The 24,625-nt window shown below is 29.3% G+C and overlaps 5 protein-coding genes across 5 annotated transcripts in view; 1 reads left to right on the top strand and 4 right to left on the bottom strand.

Annotated features, from left to right (window-relative positions):
- Nucleotides 1-7,305, top strand: part of LOC123005822 — a 57,997-nt gene extending 50,692 nt beyond the window's left edge. Inside the window, exon 5 of the mRNA XM_044399813.1 lies at nucleotides 5,745-7,305. Coding sequence (XP_044255748.1) covers nucleotides 5,745-6,120 — 376 coding nt within the window. The 3' untranslated portion in view covers nucleotides 6,121-7,305. The remainder of the gene's footprint in view (nucleotides 1-5,744) is intronic.
- A 3,042-nt stretch (nucleotides 7,306-10,347) lies between these two features.
- On the bottom strand, nucleotides 10,348-10,993 carry LOC123016301 (endocuticle structural glycoprotein SgAbd-4-like). The gene is made up of 2 exons (XM_044416615.1): nucleotides 10,980-10,993; nucleotides 10,348-10,930 (listed from the first exon to the last, which is right to left on the bottom strand). The coding sequence occupies exons 1-2, from the start codon at nucleotides 10,986-10,988 to the stop codon at nucleotides 10,415-10,417; spliced, it is 525 nt and encodes a 174-aa protein (XP_044272550.1). The 5' UTR covers nucleotides 10,989-10,993; the 3' UTR covers nucleotides 10,348-10,414.
- Nucleotides 10,994-13,964: 2,971 nt separating this feature from the next.
- Nucleotides 13,965-14,432, bottom strand: LOC123004162 (endocuticle structural glycoprotein SgAbd-2-like). The gene has a single exon (XM_044397287.1). The coding sequence runs from the start codon at nucleotides 14,430-14,432 to the stop codon at nucleotides 13,965-13,967; it is 468 nt and encodes a 155-aa protein (XP_044253222.1).
- A 3,311-nt stretch (nucleotides 14,433-17,743) lies between these two features.
- On the bottom strand, nucleotides 17,744-18,481 carry LOC123004056 (endocuticle structural glycoprotein SgAbd-2-like). The gene is made up of 2 exons (XM_044397175.1): nucleotides 18,409-18,481; nucleotides 17,744-18,359 (listed from the first exon to the last, which is right to left on the bottom strand). The coding sequence occupies exons 1-2, from the start codon at nucleotides 18,415-18,417 to the stop codon at nucleotides 17,802-17,804; spliced, it is 567 nt and encodes a 188-aa protein (XP_044253110.1). The 5' UTR covers nucleotides 18,418-18,481; the 3' UTR covers nucleotides 17,744-17,801.
- A 3,926-nt stretch (nucleotides 18,482-22,407) lies between these two features.
- LOC123015432 (pupal cuticle protein 20-like) lies at nucleotides 22,408-23,634 on the bottom strand. Its single transcript, XM_044415153.1, has 2 exons — nucleotides 23,548-23,634; nucleotides 22,408-23,493 (listed from the first exon to the last, which is right to left on the bottom strand). The coding sequence occupies exons 1-2, from the start codon at nucleotides 23,554-23,556 to the stop codon at nucleotides 22,519-22,521; spliced, it is 984 nt and encodes a 327-aa protein (XP_044271088.1). The 5' UTR covers nucleotides 23,557-23,634; the 3' UTR covers nucleotides 22,408-22,518.
- Nucleotides 23,635-24,625: the final 991 nt, after the last annotated feature.

Raw genomic sequence — 24,625 nt, 5'->3', positions numbered from 1 at the left:
CAAAATTTTGCGAAATTCTGCCTGAAGAATGCACTAAAACTTTCGATAAAAGCAAAGTTTATATTATTTTTGACCTAATTTAGTGATTTTGGGGTTCTTTTTAGCAGAATTAAAAAAAAACTGGGTTTTCGGCTCAAGAACAGGCTTAAAAGCTTAAACAAAGACAAAAACCGTTGTTACCGGGATCTCTGAATTTTTTTGGCTTAATTTTGGGAAAATACAAAAAATATGTTTCTAGAAAAATAGAAAGAAAAACTAGTAAATTCACTAAAAACCTTCAAAAAATTCAAAATTTATTTCATTTTTGATGTAATTTATTGACCATTTTTGTCGTGATTTGGTGACTTTTCGACCTACTGTGGACGAAATTTTGCATTTTTGACACCAAAACTCTCAAAAAAGGCAAACGATATTTTATTTTTGACCTAATTTATTGATTTTACGGTTCGTTTTATAAAAAAAAACAACATTTTTTTGGTTGAAAACGCACTAAAACTCTTCAAAAGCTGAGAGAAAAAAATACTATTTTTGTCGAGGTTGTAACTTATTTTTGAGACACGCTCTATATTTTTTTTAATTTCACTATTTAATGGACTTTTTCAACTCGCTGGGACACCCAGTATTTACCGATTTGGTGACTACAGAGGTCATCTCTCGTTGCATCATTTCTATTTTTATTTCAGTAAATACATAAAATTAACGTAACACGACTCACTACGAAAAAGCAGATTTTTTTCTAGGTTAAAATCGAATGTTCCTTTCATAACGGGTAACCAAATTCCATCTTTTTCAATTTCCTGCACTTGCAGTAAAATGTGCACTTTTTCTGGTTCCGGAGTATTCCGGAGTTCCGGTAATTGTCCCTTGGTAACTCCCAAGACATTTCAGTTACGTCAGCATTTTTTTCAACCTCTCTTGTCCTAAATTTAGTGCGCCAATGCGCTCAACTCCTACGTGGTGGTGCTCAACATCGGTCAAAATTCAGTCCGTGCTTGATTGGTCATGCGGAGGAGAGCATTCGCTCTTCATTTATTCGTATTTTTCGAAAAAAAACCGTGCTTTAGTGTTGGTTTTATTTTTCGACATTGACTTTTCTTAATTTAGCTTGGAGGCTTGAAGGGGACCATCAGTTATTTCGAATTTCACCGACATCGAAAGTAGACTATTGTGATAAAACCGTGATTAAATTGGTTAAATCAAGTGACTTATGTTATGAACTGTGATACACTGTACCCTATTGGGACCCCCAGTGTTTATAATTAATTACAAAGATGCTTTCATTCGTTTTATAAATTCAATTAATATTAATTATGCCCAGTATGACGACGCATGGTGGTGTTTTGTATTATGTTGTCAAGGTGCCTAAGGAGGAACCAAGGTATGAATGAATGAATTTTACCAATCATTTATTTTCATTGTTGTCTAACTACGCCCAATTGAATTTAACAATGAGCGTGAAATTTCTACAATTATCAAAGTTAATTATGTTTGAGTAAAAATGGATCAGTGGCATTGGCAAGGTCAATTTCAACTGCTATATTGGCTATTACGCAACGTAGACGAATAAAAAATGCACTGTATTGACTAATCTTTGGTTTACTTTAAATTTCACTACTATTATTTAAAAAAAAATGGTCGAAGAAAATCATGTTGAGTAGGTAATACTGTAATTTTTTTGTTCTTTAAAAAAGAAGAAATGACATTTTTGTCATGAAACTGTAATAAAATGGCTTTTAGAGTAGTTTTCAACAAATTGCAAAAAGTAGAGTAAAATAAGAAAAGGATTTTTAACCGTATTGAATCAATTTTCTTTTTGGAGACCAAATTGTTGCAACTATAAATGATTATGACTTATCTTCAAATCTCTGGAAAAAATTATAATTCCCCTTTTTTAGAAACAATAATTACAAATTACAACTTGTTTGAATAAGAATGTCAATAAAATTTCAAATACAATAACATACGTAAACTTATGTTTTATAATATGTTGAGTAAGCTTAAATATTCGTACCCGAAAAATACCAAAATCTAAAAATTCTTCAATTGTGCTTATATTTTTTTCACTTTATTACAGTCAAAGTCAATGATCTACCTTTTTAGAAATGTACTGTTCTAAATTCATTTATATTATTACATGGAGTAGCATTTTATTGCATTTTTGTTTAAACAAATAGATAATTAGTTAGAAAATGCATTGAACCTTTTATGTTTAGCTCTTGGTGACATAAAATAGAAAGAATAGAAACAAAAACCAAATCCTGTTACTTAATCAAATCCACCACAAAAGCAACAGATTTCCTACACACTTTTTTCTAAAAGGCAAAAAGGAAAATCTAGTGCGGAAGAAGTAATTCTGTCAGTGGTTTGTATGTAAATATGTCTCATTTCCTAGTAGTAATGCTTCGACCGCTAATTCCCAACAGCTGTTTCCAAGCTCTTGGAGAAATGATATATTTAGGTATCAAATTTGACCAAGCTTATAACCATAAAATTATCTACTTGCCTGATATCCGATATCAGGCACAACATTTTTTCCTACTACAGAGACTTTAACTTTTTAGATGTTAAACAACAGGAAAAAGCCGGTGCTTAAACACTCAAAACAGGCAAAAATTTTCGACCTAATTTAGTGTTTTAAACAGAATTTTCCGAAAAATTATTTTTTTCTCAAAAACTTGCTTAAACGCTTGAAAAATTAAACCATTTTTGACTTGATTTGGTGACTTTTTAGCTATTTTTTTACAAAATTTTGCGAATGATTGCATTTCTGGCTGAAGAATGCACTAAAACCTTCGAGAAAAGCAAAGTTTATATTATTTTTGACCTAATTTGGTGATATTGTGGTTCTTTTTAGCAAAACTCTTGAAAAAAACTGGGTTTTTAGCTCAAAACAGGCTTAAAAGCTCAAACAAAGAGAAAAACCGTTGTTTTCTGGATCTCAGAATTTTCTTGGCTTAATTTTGAGAAAATACAAAAAATATGTTTCTAGAAAATTAGTAAGAAAAACTAGGAAACCCACTAAAACCTTCAAAAAATTCAAAATTTATTTAATTTTTGGTGTAATTTATTGACCAATTTTGTCGTGATTTGGTGATTTTTCGACCTATTGTGGACGAAATTTTGCAAAATAATTACATTTCTGACTGAAAAATACACCAAAACTCTCAAAAAAAGGCAAACTATATTTTATTTTCGACCGAATTTACTGATTTTACGATTCGTTTTCTACATTTTTTAGCTTAAAAATTTGGTTAAACGCTTTAAAAAGGCGACAAAAAATTTCTGGCTGAAAAACGCACTAAAACTTTGAAAAGCTGAGAAGAAAAAATACCATTTTTGTCGAGATTTTAGAAATTTTTGGCGTTTCTGGCTGAAAAACTCACAAAGGCTTTCAAAATTTTGTCATGTTTAACCAAACTTAGTGATTTTAGCAACATTTTTCGAAACTTATTATTTTTTTCTTAACCCAAAAAAACGTCTTAAGGCTCAAAAAATTTACTTTTGTCGTAATTTCGTGAATTTTTAACTTATTTTTGACAAAATTTTGCGAAATTCTGACTGAAGAATGCACTAAAACTTTCGAGAAAAGCAAAGTTTATATTATTTTTGACCTAATTTAGTGATTTTGGGGTTCCTTTTAGCATAACTTTTTAAAAAACTGGGTTTTTGGCTCAAAAACAGGCTTAAAAGCTTAAACAAAGACAAAGATCTCAGAATTTTTTGGGCTTAATTTTGAGAAACTACAAAAAAATGTTTCTAGAAGATTAGAACGAAAAACTAGAAAACTGACTAAAACTTTCTCTCTACCTAATTTATTGACCATTTTTGTCGTGATTTGGTGATTTTTCGACCTATTGTGGACAAAATTTTGCATTTTTGACTGAAAAATACACCAAAACTCAAAAAAAGGCAAACGATATTTTATTTTTGGCCTAATTTACTGATTTTACGGTTCGTTTTATAAAAAAAAAAAACATTTTTTTTGCTGAAAACGCACTAAAACTCTTGAAAAGCTGAAAGGAAAAAAATACTATTTTTGTCGAGGTTTCAGAAATTTTTGGCTGAAAAACTCACTAAGGCGTTCAAAAATTTGTCATGTTTGACCAAACTTAGTTATTTTAGCAAAATGTTTCGAAAGTAATTAGTTTTTCTTAACTCAAAAAAATTTGTTTTTGTCGTAATTTGTAGCTTAATTTTAATTTAACAGAAAAATAATTGCGTTTCTCCCTGAAACACATACTAAAAGTCTCGAATCCAAGCAAAAATAATATAATTTTAGATCTAATTTAGTGATTTAGTGAAATCTTGCAAAAAAAAAACTGTTTTTAGCTCGAATGCTCGAAAAAGGCTAAATTGACAACATTCCATTTTAATATGGTAATTTTTTTACCACCGTCACAATTAAGAAATTAAGTGTGTTTCAGCCTGAAAAAATTGCCCAAAAAAGATCTTGTCAAAACATGTATAAAGTGTTGTTTCTCCCGATTTAACTAATTTTTGAAAAAAATAGTCAAAAAAAACAAAAAAAAAAACACAAAATTTGGTCGAAAATAATGTTATTTTTACCATTTTCAAACCTTCAACCATATTTTCCAAATGAAATCTTAAATTTTTTTGCAAGATTTCTCTAAAACAGTCAAAAAATCACCAAAATTGATTTTGCAATCACAAGCGGAAAATGGACCACATTAACCTAAAAATTGTGTTATTTTTAACTTTTTTAAATAATTGAGCACGTTCTTCAGATAAAATCAATTTTTTTCAAAAAATTTCTTAAAAATTGACCAAATTAAATTTCCTCGCTCGTAAAAGATTCAATTATTTTGTAAGATTTTGTTAAAACACGCCTACAAATCACAAAAACAAATTAGAATAGATGATATTCTGTTTTTTTATTCGCTTTAACTAATTTTTGAGCAAAAATTTGTCAAAATAATCAAAAAAATTAGAAAATTGAGTCAAAAATTCCAACTTTTTAACATGGTTATCAATGTTTTTACTCGAATTCTTAATTATTTCTTTTAACAAATTTCGATGAAAAATTAGTTCAGTTTAATGTCTAATGTCAATTTTACAAATTATTGTGTGGTTGCTTCACTTAAAACTTTGTTTTTTCTACTTTTGCTTAATGAAAAGCTGATATGATATGTAAATACCGTTATTGTCGAGATTTCAGAAATTTTTGTCGTTTCTGGCTTTCAAAATTTCGTCATGTTTGACCAAACTTAGTGATTTCAGGAAAAGTTTTCGAAACTAATTATTTTTTCTTAACTCAAAAATGTCTTAAGGCTCAAAAATTTTTGGTTTTTGTCATAATTTCGTGAATTTTTAGCTTAATTTTGACTTTTGAAAAATAATAACGTTTCTGCCTGAAACGCGTGCTAAAAGTCTCGAATCCAAGCAAAAATAATATTATTTTAGGTCTAATTTAGTGATTTTTGGACTGTTTTAACGATATCTTGCAAAAAAACGTACGTTTTTATTTGGTAATTTTTCTACCGTCGTCACAATTATGACGAAGTTTCACAAATTGTGTTTTAGCCTGAAAAACGTGCTTCAGTGCTCAAAAAAAGTCAAAAAAAAACAGATTTTTTTACTCGAATTCTTATTTATTTTCTTTAACAAATTTCGATGAAAAATTAGTTCATTCTAATGTAATGTCAATTTTACAAATCACTGTGTGGTTGCTTCACTTAAAACTTTGATTTTTTTCCTCTTGCTTAATGAATCTTTTTTTGTTCTAGTACGGAAAGCGGCTGGGAGAATCCTTTTCGTCCCGGCGGCGACTTGAGTCGAGAAGCCGACGAGATAGTAGAATTAATAAAAGGGGGCAAACCGATCACGCCTACACCCGACAGTTCGGCGCCCCCTTTACCCTCTTTAGACGAAACCGATAAGAACCAAACAAACAATCTATCGGAACCCATCACACAAAGTCCGAAAAAAGCAACCGAACTGAATGCCACCCCAAAAAGTGCTAACGGCAACGTCAAAAACGACAAATCTAACAATACTCCAGGAGCTGTCGACGTTAAACGAGGGACAATTAAACCAGACGGAGAGGTCGAACATGTTACGATAAAAAAGAAACCCAAGTGCAAGTGCTGTGTTATACAATAACTGCTGACAACAGATAGTCAATAGACTTGTTACTGTTAAATATTTTATAAAAATAGCAAGGTGTAAAAACGATTCAACTTCGATTTGGCGTAACTGTGATGTTTTTAGTACAAAAAGCTGAAACAGTTTTCAATTATTAACATATCATTGCAGTAATAATTTATGTTGATCAGTGACTCAGAATTTGCCTCGAAATAATCAAAAGCTGTTTCCAAGTGAGAGAAAATCGAAAAAAAAAAACGTTTTTACACCGAGAATGCTTACCTATGCTTTAACCAGTCACACAAATACTAGTGCTATTCTGTTTCTTGAATCTCTACTTAATTTTCAAAGCAATACTAGCGCAAGAATCGGTTTTATTTCTCGTTGGAAAAATTCGACTCTAGTCAAAAATATTTTGTGAATCGTTTTATTTTTTTGTGATTTTTATTTGTACAAAAACGGGAGATAAAACTAAAATGAACTAAACAAATGTGATTATATACCTATATTAAAATTTACCATATTTTTACATTGTATTACTGTAATGTTGTTTGTGTTTCACGGATTATTTCTTATGGTTGTGGGAATGATGGGAACACAAACATATTATATTTAGTTTAACATTTGTATAAATATATACAAGTCTAGAATGAATGATAGTACAAGTATTTTTTATATATTTTAGCTTTTCATCTACTATATGACAAAAATTTTCGGATTAACGGTGTATTCAGTAGCAAGATTTAGTTGTCTATGTTTTAACTTGTAAATGTTCTTCTATAGAGTTATTGTTGTTAATATTATTTGTTGTGTTTGTGTGTCTGGAACGAAAGTCGGAATTAAACATCGGCATTATTTTTCGTAAAAAATAATACTTGATAAAGATTGCTAATAAACACGAATTGTGCAGAGATTATTTAATATTTTTAAATATAAGTACATAACGTCCCTTGTTTATATGTGTATGTAAATGCAGCTTATAATATGCTTAAGATGTATAGATTTTAGATTGTAAATCGATCATGTTTGTTTCAAGCACTCCAAACTCTTTTTTTATGATATTTTACATGATGAAATTATTATTCATTCATATATTATTTTAATCTTTTGTGTATTATATTGTAATATAAATCTAATTTGTATACCAAGCCGCATAGCATTAAATAATTTGTGATGTCACAAAGTAAACCGTTTTTCATTCCTTGAAACACATTTGCGAGCACAATTTTGAATTATGAGATGGTTGACCTCAATCTTGTCACTAATTCTTCTCTTTAGAAAAGTTTGTTTATAAATATTTGGACATGGCACATGCAGAAATAGACTTGCACAGGAAATGTTCATAAATTACACAAATAATGAGTTTATCACAAACGTTTGTTTTCAAAACTATAACTGATTTGGGCTTTTTATTGATAAGATAATCACAAAATAAAAAAAGCGAGATGAAACTGTGGAATTATGACTCACCACAATCGTTTTATAAGGCTTTTAAACAACTTGATGAAAAAAACACAACCATCGAGAAATATTACAGAATAATAAAATCTGTTATAATGGGTGACAGTTATTTTTATTATAATTATTATTATGTGTAATTTAAAATAAAATAGATTTAGCATAGGAAAGAATTTATACTGACTGTTATTGCTCAAATAAGGTACTTTTCAACTAAAAATAGTATATTATTAAATAACATTTTTTTTCACTGTTGGAAGGATAATAAAAAAAAGTTGAAACATTTAATTTACTACTGCAGAAAATTAAAGGAACAAAAAATTTTCCCAATTTTTTTGGTGATTTTCATGGAAAAATGGTCGTATCTAGATTAAAAAAAACATTTTGAAGCTTTAAGTAAAACGAGAAAATTAGATAAAAAATTAAGTGTGTTGAAAAAAAAAACTAAACAAGGTGAAAATAATGAAAAAGATAAAGTAATTCGGTAGACCTACTTGACAATTTCAATATTTATTTTTTTTGTTTATACGTGTTACTTCATGTAAAGCTCTTATGCTATTTTTCTTATTTTTTTTATTCCTACAAATTTTAGAATTATGGTGTGATTTTTTGTATCATAAGAATATTACGATGTAAAACAAGACAAGTCTTTGAAAAATTCATGGTTTATTTAATTTTGTCACCAACAAGAACGGATTTACGTCCACTTGAAATGTTCTAGTTATACGTATTTTGGCCTATTGTAACTATCGTAATTATTATTAAGGACTAATATTTTTAAATGAAAAAAACGTGGTAAAATTTGTTTTGCCACCGATTTGACCAATTTTGAGTCCACTTGAAGTGTTTTAAATTAAATAAAAACTTGCAAACTTAATGTGAAGAAAATGAGAATTATTTTAATAAAAATGAGAAATAAAGAAGTGACATTTGAGAATAACATACGAAAGTAGAATCAAAAAATTGTCATAGCTTAATAAAAAAAGAAAACCAATCCGGCAACACAAAAAATAAAGAAAAAAACTTATCTAAGAAAAAACGAAACAGTGGTTGAATCAAAACCTGAAATAACGGTAATTAAACAATATAACAGAAAATTTAGAGAACGAAAAATAAAAACGATACAAGAAAAAAAAACGTAAAAGAAGTAAAATAGGTAAAAAAGGTGAAGATAATGAAAAGTTGATTAGAAAATTGCTCATTTTACTATAATTTAGTAATAAGAAAAACTAGTTTAATGAGAGCTAAAACATTCAAATCAAAATATTAGTCAAGTTTTGGTAAATTATAAATCAACATTCCAACTACTAATTAATTTAAAAAATTAAGTTTACGCATTGCTCAAGAAACGTATTTAAAACAAAGATGATTTAATACAAATCCACTTCGTAATGTAATGAAAGAAACTTTCTTTCTTTTTTTTTCTTTTCTCTCTAATTCTTTTGCAAAATTTTGATCAATCGGTCTGAGAAAACGGTTTGATGGATCGATTTAAAAATTTACAGGGATATGGGGGGAACATTAAACTATAAAAACACCTAAAAACATTAGTCTCCCCATCAATATTAGTGAATACGCGGTAGACTTACTAAAACAACGCAAAAACTTACTTTTTTCTATTTTCTTTAAATTATGTTAAAGATGAAAAAAAAATATTTTCCAAAAAATTATAAAAGGATAATAAAATAACATTTTTTAGATACAATTTTGCGATTTTCTGGTTTCTTTCGCCAAAAAAGTGTTTTTGAAAATCATCCAAAACCCAGAGAAGTAGACGTAAATGACATATTTTGTGACAATTTTTTTTTATTTTTTGAATTATTTTTGACAAATTTTTTGAATTTAAGGAATTTAATCGCTGTTTCTCGATTTTTAAAAATCTTGTGTTTTTGATCAAATTTGGCGCTTTTTTGGCTAAATCTTTTGATTTTCTGCAGTATTTTGGACAAATATTTTCCATTTAATTAGCTTTTCGGTAAAAAGACTCGAAAACTGGAAAAAACGGCCGAAAATAAAGCATCTTAGGCCTTATTTTTTCAATTTTCTGAATTTTTTGACCAAATCGTTCAAATTTTGTTAACTTCTATCAAAATCTAGAAAAAATTTGACAATGTATTTTTCTGCAATATTTTAGATTTTTTTTTGATTTTACTGTACTTCTTGTTAAAGCACTAAAACAAGCAAAAAATAACACTTTTTAGATACAATTTTGCGATTTTCTGTTTTCTTTCGCCAAAAAAAGTTTTTTTGAAAGTCATCCAAAACCCAGAGAAGTAGACGTAAATAATATATTTTGTGACTGTTTTTTTTTTATTTTTTTGCATTATTTTTGACAAATTTTGTGAATTTAATGAGATTTTCGGTGAAAAACGCGAAACAGATGAAAAACATTAGTCTCCCCATCAATATTAGTGAATAGATTTACTAAAACAACGCAAAAACTTACTTTTTTCTCTTTTTTTTTTTCTTTTTTTCTCGCGCTATTACTTTGAATTGGGTGATAACCGTAGCACGAATTTGCCAAAAGATCTCAACACTAGAAACTGAAAGCTTCAAAATGTTTTTTTTTTAATCTAAATACGACCATTTTTCGTTGAGTTACAGCCTTTTAAAAATCACCAAAAAATTTAGGAAAATTTTGTATCTTTTTATAAAACCCCTAAATCACAGTTCGTTAAAGTTCAAACTACGTTTTTTTGTCATTTTGTTTTTATTTAAATTTCAGGTAAAGATTATTGAGTAATAGAAAGTAACAGTTTTTTCAGGGTTTGCTAAATAAAAAATTAATAAATTATCAAATTCATTTATATTGTACTATTTTTCACATTTAACTCACAATAATTTACATCAAAAATTAGTATCTGTACCCACCCTGCGTGGGCTGAAGGGGCAAAGCCCCAGCACCGGCAGGCACACTATATTGCCCACCCCCACTAGCCTTAATCTGCTGAAGCGACTTCAGAATAGCCTCCGGAATTGGGGGCGGCGTGGGCAAATGAGACCCTTGCGGTTGGAAACCATTTTCGTCAGCAATATACGAAACCGTTATTTTTTGACCATCGGGGGCGGTATAACTGAAAGATCCACTCGCAGATTGGGCTTCGTTTTTTGATCCGGCATTTTTCAATTGGCCCCTTTCGTCAGCCGCAATCCCATTTCCGGTTTCGTAAGCCCAATTGTAACTCCCATCGCCGTTGTTGACGTTTTCCAGTTTCAAAATTGGAATAGCGGCTCCGGGGGACGGAGACTTGCCTCCGAGTGTGCCGCCGCCCCCGAAACTTGAGCCGCCGCCCCCGGAAGAGGGAGGCAGGTATAAGTTGTCGAGACGAGCGGCGGCGGCGGCACTAACGACCGCCAAAATTACTACAAACTGAAAATAATTGATGTTAATTTATTGTAATTATTGTAATTGTACTTACTGATTGCATGGTGGTAAATGGTTTGGTGGTTTTGAGTGCAATTTTTGTATTTATACTTTAAATCCCACTAGAAAAGATGACAGAACCAGATTACCTACACACAGGGCAAGGCTAAATTTAATGTAGTTGCATTTTTTGAAAATAAGTAATCTTTTCGCGGATTTTTTTATTGACCTTTTTTATGGAATTTCGTCTACTGATTAATTGCAACATGAATGCTAGATATTTCAGATTTTTTACATAATTTTTTAAATTAATTTTTTCACTACTAGCTATAAAAGATACCATTAATATTATTTAGCTTATGGAGAGGTTGTGAAGTTCAGTGTTGCCAGCTCAAAAAGCTAAAAAGTTACCAGATTTACACCTATTTTCGCCAGATTATATGATCTAATTTTTTTTATTACTGTCGAAGATTCACGCTTTTTACACAAATCTCGCAAATTTGTTAAAAAATGTGCCTAAATGCTCGAAAAATAGGTAACGCTTTTTTATTTAGGCTAATTCTATACTTTTTTGGCTAGTTTTTAATTAAATATCAGGTAACTATTAATGTTTGTGACAAAAAATCTATTGGCAACACTGAATTATTCGTAATCCTTCTAATTTATTACATCAGACGGCTAAATCAGCAGTCGCTCGTCGTAAATGAATGACAATTGCCTATAAAAGCTTGACGTTTAAATTTGAAAGTCAAAGTTGCCAAACTAAAATTTTAAATTTGACACCAACTTTAGGTAAAAAATGACAATCATTTACAGTCACCCGACATTAACGTTTTTATTTGAAAAACATGTTAAAACAGTTGATAATGACAAAAAATGATGACTTAATTTCATTTTTTTTGGTTTCTTTTAGCAAACACACTTAAATGATATCAATTTCAATCTAATTTCGTAATTTTTCAGTCAGTTTTAGCAAAAATTTTAATGTTTTTTTAAAAACGTTTTGAAACACTTTAAAAATGCAAAAATAACACTAGTTTTGACCTAATTTGATAAATTTTAGGTTTGTTTTTAAGGAAATTTTGTAAAATAGTTCTGTTTCTGGCTAAAAACATACTAAAAGGCTCAGAAATGGACAAAATAATGTACATTTTGACTCATTTTAGCAATTTTTTTTACCTTGTTGAGTAAAATATCATTAAAAAAAACAAAACTATCTCTCGATTTTTCAACTTGTTTTTGAGAGTTTCTGTATGATTGAAAAAACGTACAAAATGCTCAGAAAAATACAAAAAATAGTGTCTTCATTATTGACTGAATTTACTATATCAATAATTAATAAATCAAATAACAGAAGATAATTTTTTATGTATTTCAACAACGAAATTTTTTACAAAAGTTACTCAATATTCTTATCTTTCCTGTGACTCATTTCCGCTTTTTTTCTGTTTGAAATAAAAAAAGAAGTTTTTATTATTCCAAAAGTTCATTACAAAATGTGTCGAAAACGGTTTAAAAAAACATTTTTTTATGTATTCACAATGATTTTTTTTTACAAAAGTTACTCAATATTCTCATCTTTCCTGTGACACATTTCTATTTTCTTTTGTTTGAACACTAAAAAAAAAGAAGTTTTTACTATTCCAAATTCATCACAAAACGTTCAAAATGTGGCAAAAGTACACGTCATAGAGCATTTTAACCGGTTCCAAAAAAACACATATTTTGAACTCTTATTTGAATTAAGAAAAAAAAAATTCCAATAACAAATTTTTTTTGTTTTAATTCACTCAATTTTCTTATCCCCCCTGTGACACATTTTTTTTATTTGAACCCTGATAAAAAAAGAAATTATTAGTAGTCTAAAAATTCATCACAAAATAACGTTTAAAATGGGTCAAAATCTTGGAAACCACTCATCGTAAACCATTTTAATCGGTTCTAAAAAAAACTCATCGTAAAGCATTTTAATCGGTTAAAAAAAAACAATTTTTTTATGTACAATTTACAATAACCAATTTTTTTTACAAAAGTCACTCAATTGTCTCATCCCTGAGCATTAAAAAAAGAAGAAGTTTTTAGAATTATAAAAATTCATTACAAAATGTGTCAATATCTCGAAAACTACTCTCATAGAGCATTTTAATCGGTTCCAAAAAACATATTTGAACTCTTATTTGAGTTTAAATAACATTTTTTACATTAACAATTTTTTTTGACAAAGTCGCTCAATTTCGTCATCCCCTGTGAGTCCCGTGACACATTTAATTTTTTTAATTTGAGAACTGAAAAAAGAATAACAGAAGATAATTTTACTAACATTTGGGCGAATACTCTAATTATAAAAATTATTTTAAAATAGGTAATTTCGTAATTTTTCAATCAGTTTTAGCAAAAATTTCAATGTATTCTACAAACGTGCTGAGATACTCTAAAAATGCAAAAATGACACTAGTTTTAGCCTAATTTGATAAACTTTTGATTTATTTTTAACTAAATTTTGCAAAATTTCTGTTTCTGGCTAAAAACATACTAAGATGCTCAGAAATGGACAAAATAATGTACTTTTTGACCCATTTTAGCGATTTTTTACCTTGTTGAATAAAATAACATTTCGAAAAACAAAACTATATCTCGATTTTTCAACTTGTTTTGAGAAAATTTAGTATTTGAGTTTCTGCGTGGCTAAAAAATGCAAACCAATAGTGTCATCATTTTTGACTGAATTTACTATATCAATAATTAAAAAAGTTAATTTTACTAACATTTGGGCGAATTATTTTAACATTTTTTTTTGCTGGAACTTCAGTCACGTTTCTAAAAAAATCATCAGAAATTAGAATTTTTACAAAAGTCTTTAGCAAATCATTAAACTAGTATAAAAACACCACATTTGGTACCTTGTGATATAATATATTATTTTTTTTTATTAAAAAAAGTGATATAAAAGAAAAACTGGCAATAGATATCAAAATATCGTATATTTTCGTAATAAATATGATTATTTTCACAATAAATACTAAATAAGCGAGCATTTCTTCTAGTATCGATAACCTTGATTATAAAACCCCGACGCCGTAAAGCCACTCTGGGGGCGATACTGCCCATCATCATAGCCCCCTTGCGCCCTATTGAATTGTATCGACCTTAAAATAGCATCTGGAATCGGTGGCGGCGTTGGAAGATGAGCCCCCTGAGGATGAAACCCATTTTCGTCCGCTGTATAAGTCACTGAAATTTGTTGACCATTTGGGGCGGTGTATGAGTACGACCCTTGTGCAACTTCGGCCTCATTAGCTGACCCAACATTTTTCAAAAATCCTTGTTCTTGAGCCGAAATTCCATTAGCAGTAGAGTAGGCGTAATTGTAAGTTCCATCACCGTTGTTGCTGTTATCAAAACGTAGAATTTGGATGTTTGGTTGTCCAAAACCACGTAAAAACGGGGGTAAATATTGTGCACCACTGACCAAACAGAGCAAACAGAGGGAAAAAGTCACCTGTAACATTTTTGGTAACTGTTTTGTGAAATAATAAGGAAAAAAGTGGATGGATTGCTTTTATAGCGGCTACCCCACTATTAATTGTTTCTTGGATTGCAAAAGAAGATGAATTTCAGAGCAAGGTTACTTCAGATTTGATTGTTATAATTGAAAAATATTTTAGTCAATGAACTTGCAAGAAACGCCCACTTTGGTGTAATAACAGAGGAAGTGGCTATTAGTTCGTGTTTTTTCTTTAGATTTCAGAGTAAAATAACTGTCCACTTGAAATAGTTTGCTAAAAGTTTATACAAAAAAATTTTCTGGTCATGTAATTAGTACCAGAAGCTCAATTTAACGATTTAACCTATAATTACTGTGTTTCTTTAGTTTTTGCTTCAGTAAAATCGAAGCTTTTCAGTTTTAATTATCTTTCGATAGGTTGGTGTGTTTATTAAATGTCAGTCTAAAGTTAATTGAAACATTATTGTGATACTTGAGAGAATAATAAGATGGGTGCGAGACATAAAATGATTGGAATCAGTTGAGTTGATGCCTTAAGCTGTGCAAAACATTGTTTGATTTAATTGAATTTTATTTTATCAAAGGATAAATTAAAAACCTGAATGACTTATTTGGTGAAAATCGAATGCAATTTCTTGTTTATTAACTTAGTAAGTCAAGGGTTTTGACAACTTTCAAAGGGAAAAAAAATATTAATAAAACTATTTTAATTAGAAGTTTTCTGTTTCTTCCCAAAATATTTTTTGTTTTATGGGATTTGAGAAAATATAAAATTGTCTCTTTACGACAAAAACTCAAAGAAAACTTTGTGGAATGTACTTATTTATTTTTCTTGAAGGTGAGTTTTTTTTTTCATAAATAAATAAATTTTTTGTAGTTTGAAAGGCAAAAACAAAGCAGGACCAGTATGTGGCTCAAATATTGTCATTGTAAAAAATTTAACGGCTTTTGCAAATAAAATGACAAATTTATTTGAGTTTGATTTTTTTTTCTCTAATAAATTCTTATTAAGCGAGTTGAAACATGACGATATGCGTACTAGAATTGAGTTTTATTTTAGTCAGTTCCTCATTAATGAGTAGAGTCACTTCGCATTCTGAGAATTTAGCGAAAATATCAACATTTGATGACAGTTTTCGAAAAAAAAATTAGAATAATTCTCTAGATAATATAAAAAATGTTAATCTGAATTTTTAAAAATAATATCGAATTTAAAAATATTTGATTTATCTTGATAAATTAGGTGACATATTTTGAAACAATAGTAGACATACAAAAAATAGAAAAAAAGAATATTGAATTGGTTTGATTTCTTGAGACAAACAAATAAATAAATAAAAAAAGTTAAACGACGTAAAACAATTTAAGTTTCTTTTGCATCTAAGAGATTCTTAAACTGTCTTGCTAAAACCAAAAAATTTTATTTTAAGACATATAATAAAAAATAATTAATTTTAACAATTTTTTTTTCRTCTTTAAAATATTAAACATTTTGTTTTTTATTAATCTTGCCTTTGTGTAACAGTTTTTTTAAATATCAAAGAAACCATATTATTTCGAAAACTAAGCGAAATCGACCAATAAAAGTGTAGCTTAACATCAGCATTAAAAAATTAACACCCTGTAAATTGGAAAATAATTTCAGGTGTTACACTAAATTAGTACTTTTTATTTTTTTTTACTTCTTGGTGTCGCGAATGAAATTTTTGTTTTAAAAAATTTAGAGATTCACATGAACCAATTATTTTTTTCGAAAAAAAATTAGAATAATTCTCTAATATAAAAAATGTTAATCGGAACTTTTAAAAATAATATCGAATTTAAATAGTTTTATACTTATTACAAAACCGGAATTAAAAAATATTTGATTTATCTTGATAATAGTTTTATTTCTTGAGACAAACAAATTTTCTAAATTTAGTACACAAATCCCAAGAAAACTAAAAAAATACACTTTTTACCACTCCAAAAAAGCTCAAACTTCAAAACTATTAGCGCACTGCACTCATAAAAATAAATTAATAAAAAAAATAAAAAAAGTTAAACAACGTAAAACAATTTAAGTTTAAGAGATTCTTAAACTGTCTTGCTAAAACCAAAAAAATTTCAGTCTCTTGTATAATAAAAATAATTAATATTAACAAAATTTTAATTTTTTTTCTTCTTTAAAGTAGTAAATATTTTGTTTTTTTATTAATCTTGCTTTTTGTGTAACAGTTTTTTAAATATCAAAGAAACCAAATTACTTCGAAAACTAAGCGAAATCGACCAATAAAAGTGTAGCGTAACAACATCAGCATTAAAAAACTAACAGCCTGTAAATTGGAAAATAATTTCAGGTGTTATACTAAATTAGTACTTATTATTTTTTTACATTTTTTATTTCTTGGTGTCGCGAATGAAATTTTTGTTTTAAAAAATTTAGAGATTCACATGAACTAATTATTTTTTTTCGAAAAAAAAAAATTAGAAAAATTCTCCAATATAAAAAATGTTAATCGGAACTTTTAAAAATAATATCGAATTTAAAAAAAATATTTGATTTATCTTAATAAATTAGGAGATATACATATTTTGAAACAGTAGTAGACATTCAAAAAATAGATAAAAAGAATATTGAAATGGTTTGATTTCTTGAGACAAACAAATAAATAAATAAAAAGCATAAAAAAGTTAAACAACGTAAAACAATTTAAGTTTCTTTTTGTCTTTGCATCTGAAAGATTCTTAAACTGTCTTGCTAAAACCAATAAATTTTAAGTCTCTTGTATAATAAAAAATAATTAATTTTACCTAAATTTTATTTTTTTTTTCTTTAAAGTAGTAAACGTTTTGTTTTTTATTAATCTTGCTTTTTGTGTAATTGATTGTCTAAGAAACCCAATTATTTCGAAAACTAAGCGAAATCGACCAATAAAAGTGTAGCTTAACAACATCAGCATTAAAAAATTAACACCCTGTAAATTGGAAAATAATTTCAGGTGTTACACTAAATTAGTACTTTTTATTTTTTTTACATTTTTTACTTCTTGGTGTCGAAAATAAAATTTGCTAAATTAGTATCTATATCACTTTTGTACAAATTTTTAATACTTTATCATTAAAAGATCAATAATTGAGTTTACTAATTTGTTGAAACGCTCTGTATTTTCATATTTATTGACACCTGTTTTTTGTTTTGAAAAATTTAGAGATTCACATGAACCAATTATTTTTTATTCAATTCAAAAAATTTTCTTTGAAACTTTGACTTTTGACCATTATAAAAAAGCAATGTTTTCCTAGATATAAATCGGAGTTGTAAAAAAACTGTATAATTGTGTATAATTTATTATTCTAAGATGCACTTTATTGAACAATCACTTTGGAAAACTAATATCTGTATCCACCAGACCCAGACGACCCTCTAGACCCTGACCCTCCAAAGCTTCCAGACCCTCCATGTCCCCCATTATATTGCCCATCATCCTGGTACCCCCCACGAGCTTCTTCGGCCAAATTCTGTTGAATCGATTTCAAAATCGCTTCAGGAATTGGCGGAGGCGTGGGAAGATGGGCACCTTGCGGGTGGAACCCATTTTCGTCAGCAGTATACGTAATACTGAATTGTTGACCTTCTGGCGAAGTAAACGAGAAGGAACCATCAGCAGCCACCCAATCACCACCTCTCAATTGACCCCTTTCTTGGGCGGCAATCCCATTACCCGTTTCGTAGGCGTATTGGTAGTTTCCATCACCCTCATTGTTGTTATCAAGGCGAAGAATTGGGACTTGTTGGCTGGGGGAGGAGAAACCGCCGCCTCCACTGCCGCCACTGAATGAAGGGGAGGAAAAGCGGTTGTTTCCACTGAAGGAACCTCGGTTTGGGGGCAGGTATTGGTTGGGGCCGGCACAGGCGGCGAGACCACAAAGGGCACTAATAAGAAAAACCTAAAATTTGTCAATTAAAATAATTAATTAACTGTTATGGGAGGATTACTCGTCTCATTTTTTTTCGATGAGGTGCACACGATTTGGTTGATGAAACAGTGATACTTTTAAAATTCGGATGATTGCTTTTATATAAGAAATTCCCACTATGAGAGATGAAACATAAACTATTTCATCGGACCAGATTCACTGCAGAGCAAGGTTACCAAATTTAAATGTCAATTTTTTTTTAACAATCATTTAATCGGGGAGTATGCATTCCATTATCATGATTTGATAAATTGGTGTGTTATTTTTGCGAGATTAATTACGTATGGTGTAATAATATGACCATTTTTATTGATATGGACTTAAACACTTTAGCGTGCATTAAATCTTATAAATTATACCTTGTCATTGCATAAATCTTACTAAACGTATCGAAAAAAAAATAGAAAAGTGATGTGATGATGTGTACATAAAAGTCTGAAAAAAATGTAAAAACCTGAAATTTTGTTGCATTTTTATTCATAGAAATCCTTAACTATGTTTTAAAATGCAATAAAATAGTTTTATTTAATTGAGTTGAATCAATGAATGAATTAAAAGATTAAGATGAGTGAAAGACTGAAAGAAAGTTTCTTTCATTACATTACGAAGTGGAAGCAATTGTATGTTTTAAATACGTTTCTTGAGCAATGCGTAAACTTAAATTTTTAAATTAATTAGTAGTTGGAATGTTGATTTATAATTTACCGAAACTTAAGTAATATTTTGATTTGAATATTTCAACTCTCATTAAATTAGACTTTGTCTAGTTGCTCTAATGAGCAATTTTCTAATCGATTTTCAAATGGAAAAAAGGTCAAAGAAGAAAATAGAATTTAAGATTCCAGGTTTAATAATAAAAAATATTTTGTGTTAAAAAAAGGTTGTAAAAAATTACCAAAAAATCTTAATAAACATAGGTAGATTCGCAAAGTAATGGCTTCGTAGAATTTTTACTAGAAGCTTCTCTTTTTTGTTTGAACAGATTGCAAATAAATGTTTCAAAAAACAAATAATTTTCGATATCTTCGAAACTTTATCATTATTTTTTTCCATTATTTTCACCTTCTTCAGTTTTTTTTTCGACATTCGTTGTTTTTATCTGGTTTTCTTGTTTTACGCTTTTTTTCTTGTATCGTTTTTATTTTTTGTTCTCTAAATTTTTGGTTAAATTATCGTTTCAGGTTTTGTTTCAACCACTGTTTCCTTTTTTCATAGATAAAAAATAAGTTTTTTTCTTTATTTTTTGTGTTGCCAGATTGGTTTTCTTTTTTTATTATGCCATGACAATTTTTTGATTCTACTTCCGTATATTATTCTCAAATTTCACTTCTTTATTTCTTATTTTTATTAAAATAATTTTTCTCATTTTCTTCACATTAAATTTGCAAGTTTTTATTTAATTCAAAACACTTCAAGTGGTCTCAAAATTGGTCAAGTCGGTGGCAAAACACATACATTCTTATTACATTGTAATAAGAATTATGATACAAAAAATTACACCAGTATTCTAAAAACATTAAAAATTTGTAAGAATAAAAAAACAAGAAAAATAGCATAAGAGCTTTACAACATGAAGTAAGACGTATAAAGAAAAAAATATATTTAAATGGTCAAGTACCGAATTTCTTTATCTTTTTCATTATTTTCACCTTGTTTTGTTTTTTTTCCAACACACTTAACTTTTTATATGATTTTTTCGTTTTTCGTTTTTTTTGTTTCGTTTTTCTTTTTTGTTTCCTGAATTTTTTTGTTATATCTTTTCCCAATTGTTAAATTACCGTTTCAGGTTTTGTTTCAACCTGTTTCTTTTTTTTTTAGACAAATAATTTTTTTCTTTATTTTTGTGTTGCCGGATTTGTTTTTTTATTATGCCACAACAATTTTTTGATTCTACTTCCATATACTACATATTCTCAAATTTCACTATTTTATTTCTCATTTTTATTAAAATAACTCTTCTCGTTTTCTTCAGATTAAGTTTGCAAATTTTTATTTAATTTAAAACACTTCAAGTGGACACAAAATTGGTCAAGTCGGAGGCAAAACAAATAAAACCACGTTTTTTTCATTTAAAAATATTAGTCCTTAATAATTACGATAGTTACAACAGGCCAAAATACGTATAACTAGAACATTTCAAGTGGACGTAAATCCGTTTTGGTTGGTGTCAAAATTAAATAAACCACAAATTTTTGTTTTTTTATTTAATAATTTAATAATGATACTAATCATAGGTCGAAATGTATGTAAAACACTAAACAGGAGATTTCAAGTGGACTCAAATCAGGTTATTTTGGTGTCAAAATTACACAAAAGCAACATTTTGTTTTGTTTTACATAGTAGTAAGAGAATAAAAAAACAAAAAATACACATTACACAACAGACAAAATTTCTAAAAACTTAAAAAAATTGTAAGAATATTAAAAAAAAGGATAAGAGCTGTACAACATTCGGTGAGTAATTTGTAAAATGTATAATCAAAAAAAAATAAAATTTAAGAAACTGTCATTATTATCTTTATTTTTTTAGTTCTTTTTGACATCCTCAGTTTTTTATTTAATTTTCTTGTTTTAATTTTTTTGTTCTTTAAATTGTTTATTTTTTCGAATTCGAAACCCTTACTTTATTATGTTTATTAAGACTTTTTTTGTTTATTTTGGTCCTTACTATTACCTACCTCCTAAAATATTTTACAATCTTTTGTTAACACCTTGTATAGATTTTAAAACTTGGTTATATTAAGTATGCTCTAAATAAAACAAGAAATCAAACTTTTTTAGACTATTTTAATGTTTATCAACCTTTTATAAAACTACTGAAAACTGAAAGACATCATATTGAATCAAGCCTGAAAACCTTTACATCCTCAATTGCTACGCCACTGCGTATATTTAATTAACATCCTTAAATTTATATTTTTTCCTAGCACAATTTTTTTTCTGCAAATAGCAACACTAAACAAATTTCATAATCCAATTTCCAGTGTTTGTACAACATAAATTCCGCATTATGTAGATGCAAATTACACATAATGGACAACATAGTAGTGATAACCACTTTACGTTAGAATTGACTTATTTTGTGTTTGGTCGATTGTATGGAACACAATCAAGTCATAAAGCAAAACCGCAGTTAGGTTTATGTGGGCAAAAATTATAATAGAGGCCATGCTTTGCAGGTAAGAGTCGACAGCTGCGGTCATCGTAAAATTTCTAGTATTAGTTCAAATTAAAAGTGAATGTGTGATGAACCCAATTTCTTTATTTATAGCTAAAACTCCCACTAACAGCGGTAATAATTTGCGAAATAAGACTAAAGTGATTTCTGATTCAAGGACATAAATTGCATTAAATAATTGAGCGTAATTTATGTTATACAAAGTATTTTAATTTATAACTGCAGAGATAAAAAACACGGAGAAGTGGTTACCATAATCACATGTTACAGGAGAGGATGCATTAGAGGTCTAATGGTAATATTATTATAAAACACATGATGGTATATGATGAAAATCACACTAGGTGTTGGCAATTTTGTAAATTGCTCATTTTTTAGCTCTTTGGGTTCGTCGAAAAATGAAGAAGCTTAATTGCAACATCCTGTTATAATTTCATGAAAGTATTTACGATATGTACAATAAAAAAAGTATGAAGTGTACATTTTTTCTGAAATCGCAATTTTTTTCAGTTTTGCAAAAAATTGAAACACTATGCAACCAACAAGGACTATTTTTTAACGAGATATTTAATTTTATCTATATTTTAAGAGACAACCATAAAATAAAACACTATAATTTTACAAAAGGATTAGTAATAATGATTTACTCTCTCGTTGACATGCAGAAAACTGCAAATCATTATTATCCTTATTTGCTTGCTAAAATATCAGTCAAGACGATCTCTTAAATAATAAATATAACCTTTTTATAATAATTTTACGTAACAAATTACACTTGACGTTCTTATTTTTATTATGTAATGTTTAATCCTCTAGAAATTATAATAAATAAAACAACTGTTCCTTCAAAATAATAATTTATTGTTATTAACAATATTTACAATAAAAATAAGGTACATATTTTTAATACATCTTGGCATCTTGGCATTCGTTATCGCAGATCAAACCGGACTAGTATTTGTAACCTCCATTAGCAGCTTGTTGAGTTCCTCCAGAACCGCGGAATTGCTGTTGTGGGGCAGAAGCAGGTCCTCCAAACTGTTGTTGGGGCCGAGAACCTCCAAACTGACCCTGAGTCGCACCTTGTCTGCCCCCAAATTGCCCCTGAGCAGCCTGAGGCCCTTGAGGGTATCCTCCAAACTGTCCCTGAGCACTCTGTTGTCCTCCAAAGTGGCCTTGAGTCCCTTGCCGACCTCCAAACTGTCCCTGAGCTCCCTGATGTCCTCCAAACTGTCCCTGAGCGCCTTGTTGTCCTCCAAACTGTCCCTGAGCTCCCTGTTGTCCTCCAAACTGTCCTTGTTGGGCCCCTCGTCCTCCAAATTGTTGGGGCTGTTCCCTGTATTGCCCATCATCGACAATACCACGCGCTTCTTCCTCCTGGTTCAATTGCAAGGATTTAAGGATAGCTTCTGGGATTGGGGGAGGAGTAGGCAAATGCTCGCCTTGGGGTTGGAAACCGTTTTCATCGGCGGTGTAAGTGAGGGAGATTTGTTGCCCATCGGGGGCAGTGTATGAGAAAGAGCCTTGCGCAGCCTGAGCTTCATCCTGAGATCCGGCATTTTTCAAATAACCTTCCTCCTGAGCTTGGACACCATCACCGGTTTCATAAGCAAAATTGTAACTACCGTCACCATTGACGTTGTTTTCGAACCGGAGGATGGGGACCTGAGGACCGGAAGCACCGGAAAAGCGGCCGGAAGCTTCACCGGAAGAATATTGCCCAGATGAACCACCGGAATATTGCCCAGATGAACCACCGGAGTATTGCCCAGATGAACCACCGGAATATTGCCCAGATGAACCACCGGAATATTGTCCACTACCGGAAGCTCCGGATGCAGAGCCGCCTCTGTTTGGAGGAAGGTACTTGAGATTGTCGAGACGGGCACAAGCCGCGACGCCAAGAAGAGCCAAAGCTAAAACTACCTGAAAAATCAGCGTGTTTTAATGTGAATGTGTTAAAACAGTCGAATTGCTCACTTGTTTCATGTTGAAAGTTACGAGAAATGATCAGTTATTAAATGATGATGAAGAGATTTGGCACTTTGCTTTTATAGAAAACGATGGCTCCCTCCTAAATAAGAGGATGAGCCATATGTGGTGAAGAAGAAGATTACCTGCAGGGCAAGGTCGTATGTAAAAAATCGTTACTTAAGTATTGTCTCATCTCGTTCATAAAATTTAATTAAGCGACAGGCGTATAATTTATAATAATTGATCGGTAACGTATGTTCGCTTTGCTTACCTCATCAGACTTGAAATTTCAGTAAATGTCTTATTTTCCCTCAATTGCGAGTTTTATTACTCCAGTTTGTGGAGCAATCCAATTATCTGCAAATTTCCGCCCTGAACTTGAGCTCTCTTTTTATAAAAAATAAAAAATACACGTATTTGTTTCACTAGCAAAAAAATTATAATTTAAAAATTATATTTTTTTACATTATGGACCAAGGGCTATAATGCATTAGAGGTGGGTAAGTGGCAATGCTATTGGAGGGTATTACATTGATACAAATATTTTTTAAATTTTACTGTTGAAAAGTACTAACGAAAGTAATTCAATATCTAATAAAAAAAAATTTCCTCATTAAAACATCAGAATAACCCCAACTCTAATACTTCTGTCTATGTTAAAATTGTCAAAACAACAAATAGGTTTATTTTTTGTTAAAATACTGTCGGTAGTGGGGCAAATTTTAACACTTTTTTACTTTTTTGCAATTTTTTTTCTTATTTTAACAAATATTTTATATTATAAAGTTAGAAAATTTCTTTAATAGTTGCAATTACAAAAATGACAACCTCATTTACGCAGGCCCGTAGCTAGGAACAATTTTTAGGTAGGCGCCCAATTTTTTTTTTTCAAAAATAATAATTTTTTTAAATGACAACTGACATTTTTGTTCACTGTTTTAAATAGCATACATCTTTATCTTTCTGGTAATAAAAAAAAGAAATTAAAACTTAAAACAAATAAATTTAAAAAATTAAAAAAATATTGACAATGAAACACAAAAGGCTTTATCTTTTTGTTCTTGTCTTATTTTATAAGAGGCAA

Source organism: Tribolium madens, unplaced genomic scaffold (assembly GCF_015345945.1).
Source record: "Tribolium madens isolate multiple individuals breed KSU strain unplaced genomic scaffold, Tmad_KSU_1.1 Scaffold_11;HRSCAF=98;Tcas5.2_LG3b, whole genome shotgun sequence".
In the NCBI taxonomy this organism is placed as follows: domain Eukaryota; kingdom Metazoa; phylum Arthropoda; class Insecta; order Coleoptera; family Tenebrionidae; genus Tribolium; species Tribolium madens.
The sequence above is the reverse complement of the archived record's forward strand: the minus strand, read 5'-3'. Positions and strand labels throughout refer to the sequence as shown.

Excerpts from the sequence above, each read along its gene's own strand:
- LOC123004162 (XM_044397287.1), bottom strand. The coding sequence starts at position 14,432 with ATGTTACAGGTGACTTTTTCCCTCTGTTTGCTCTGTTTGGTCAGTGGT.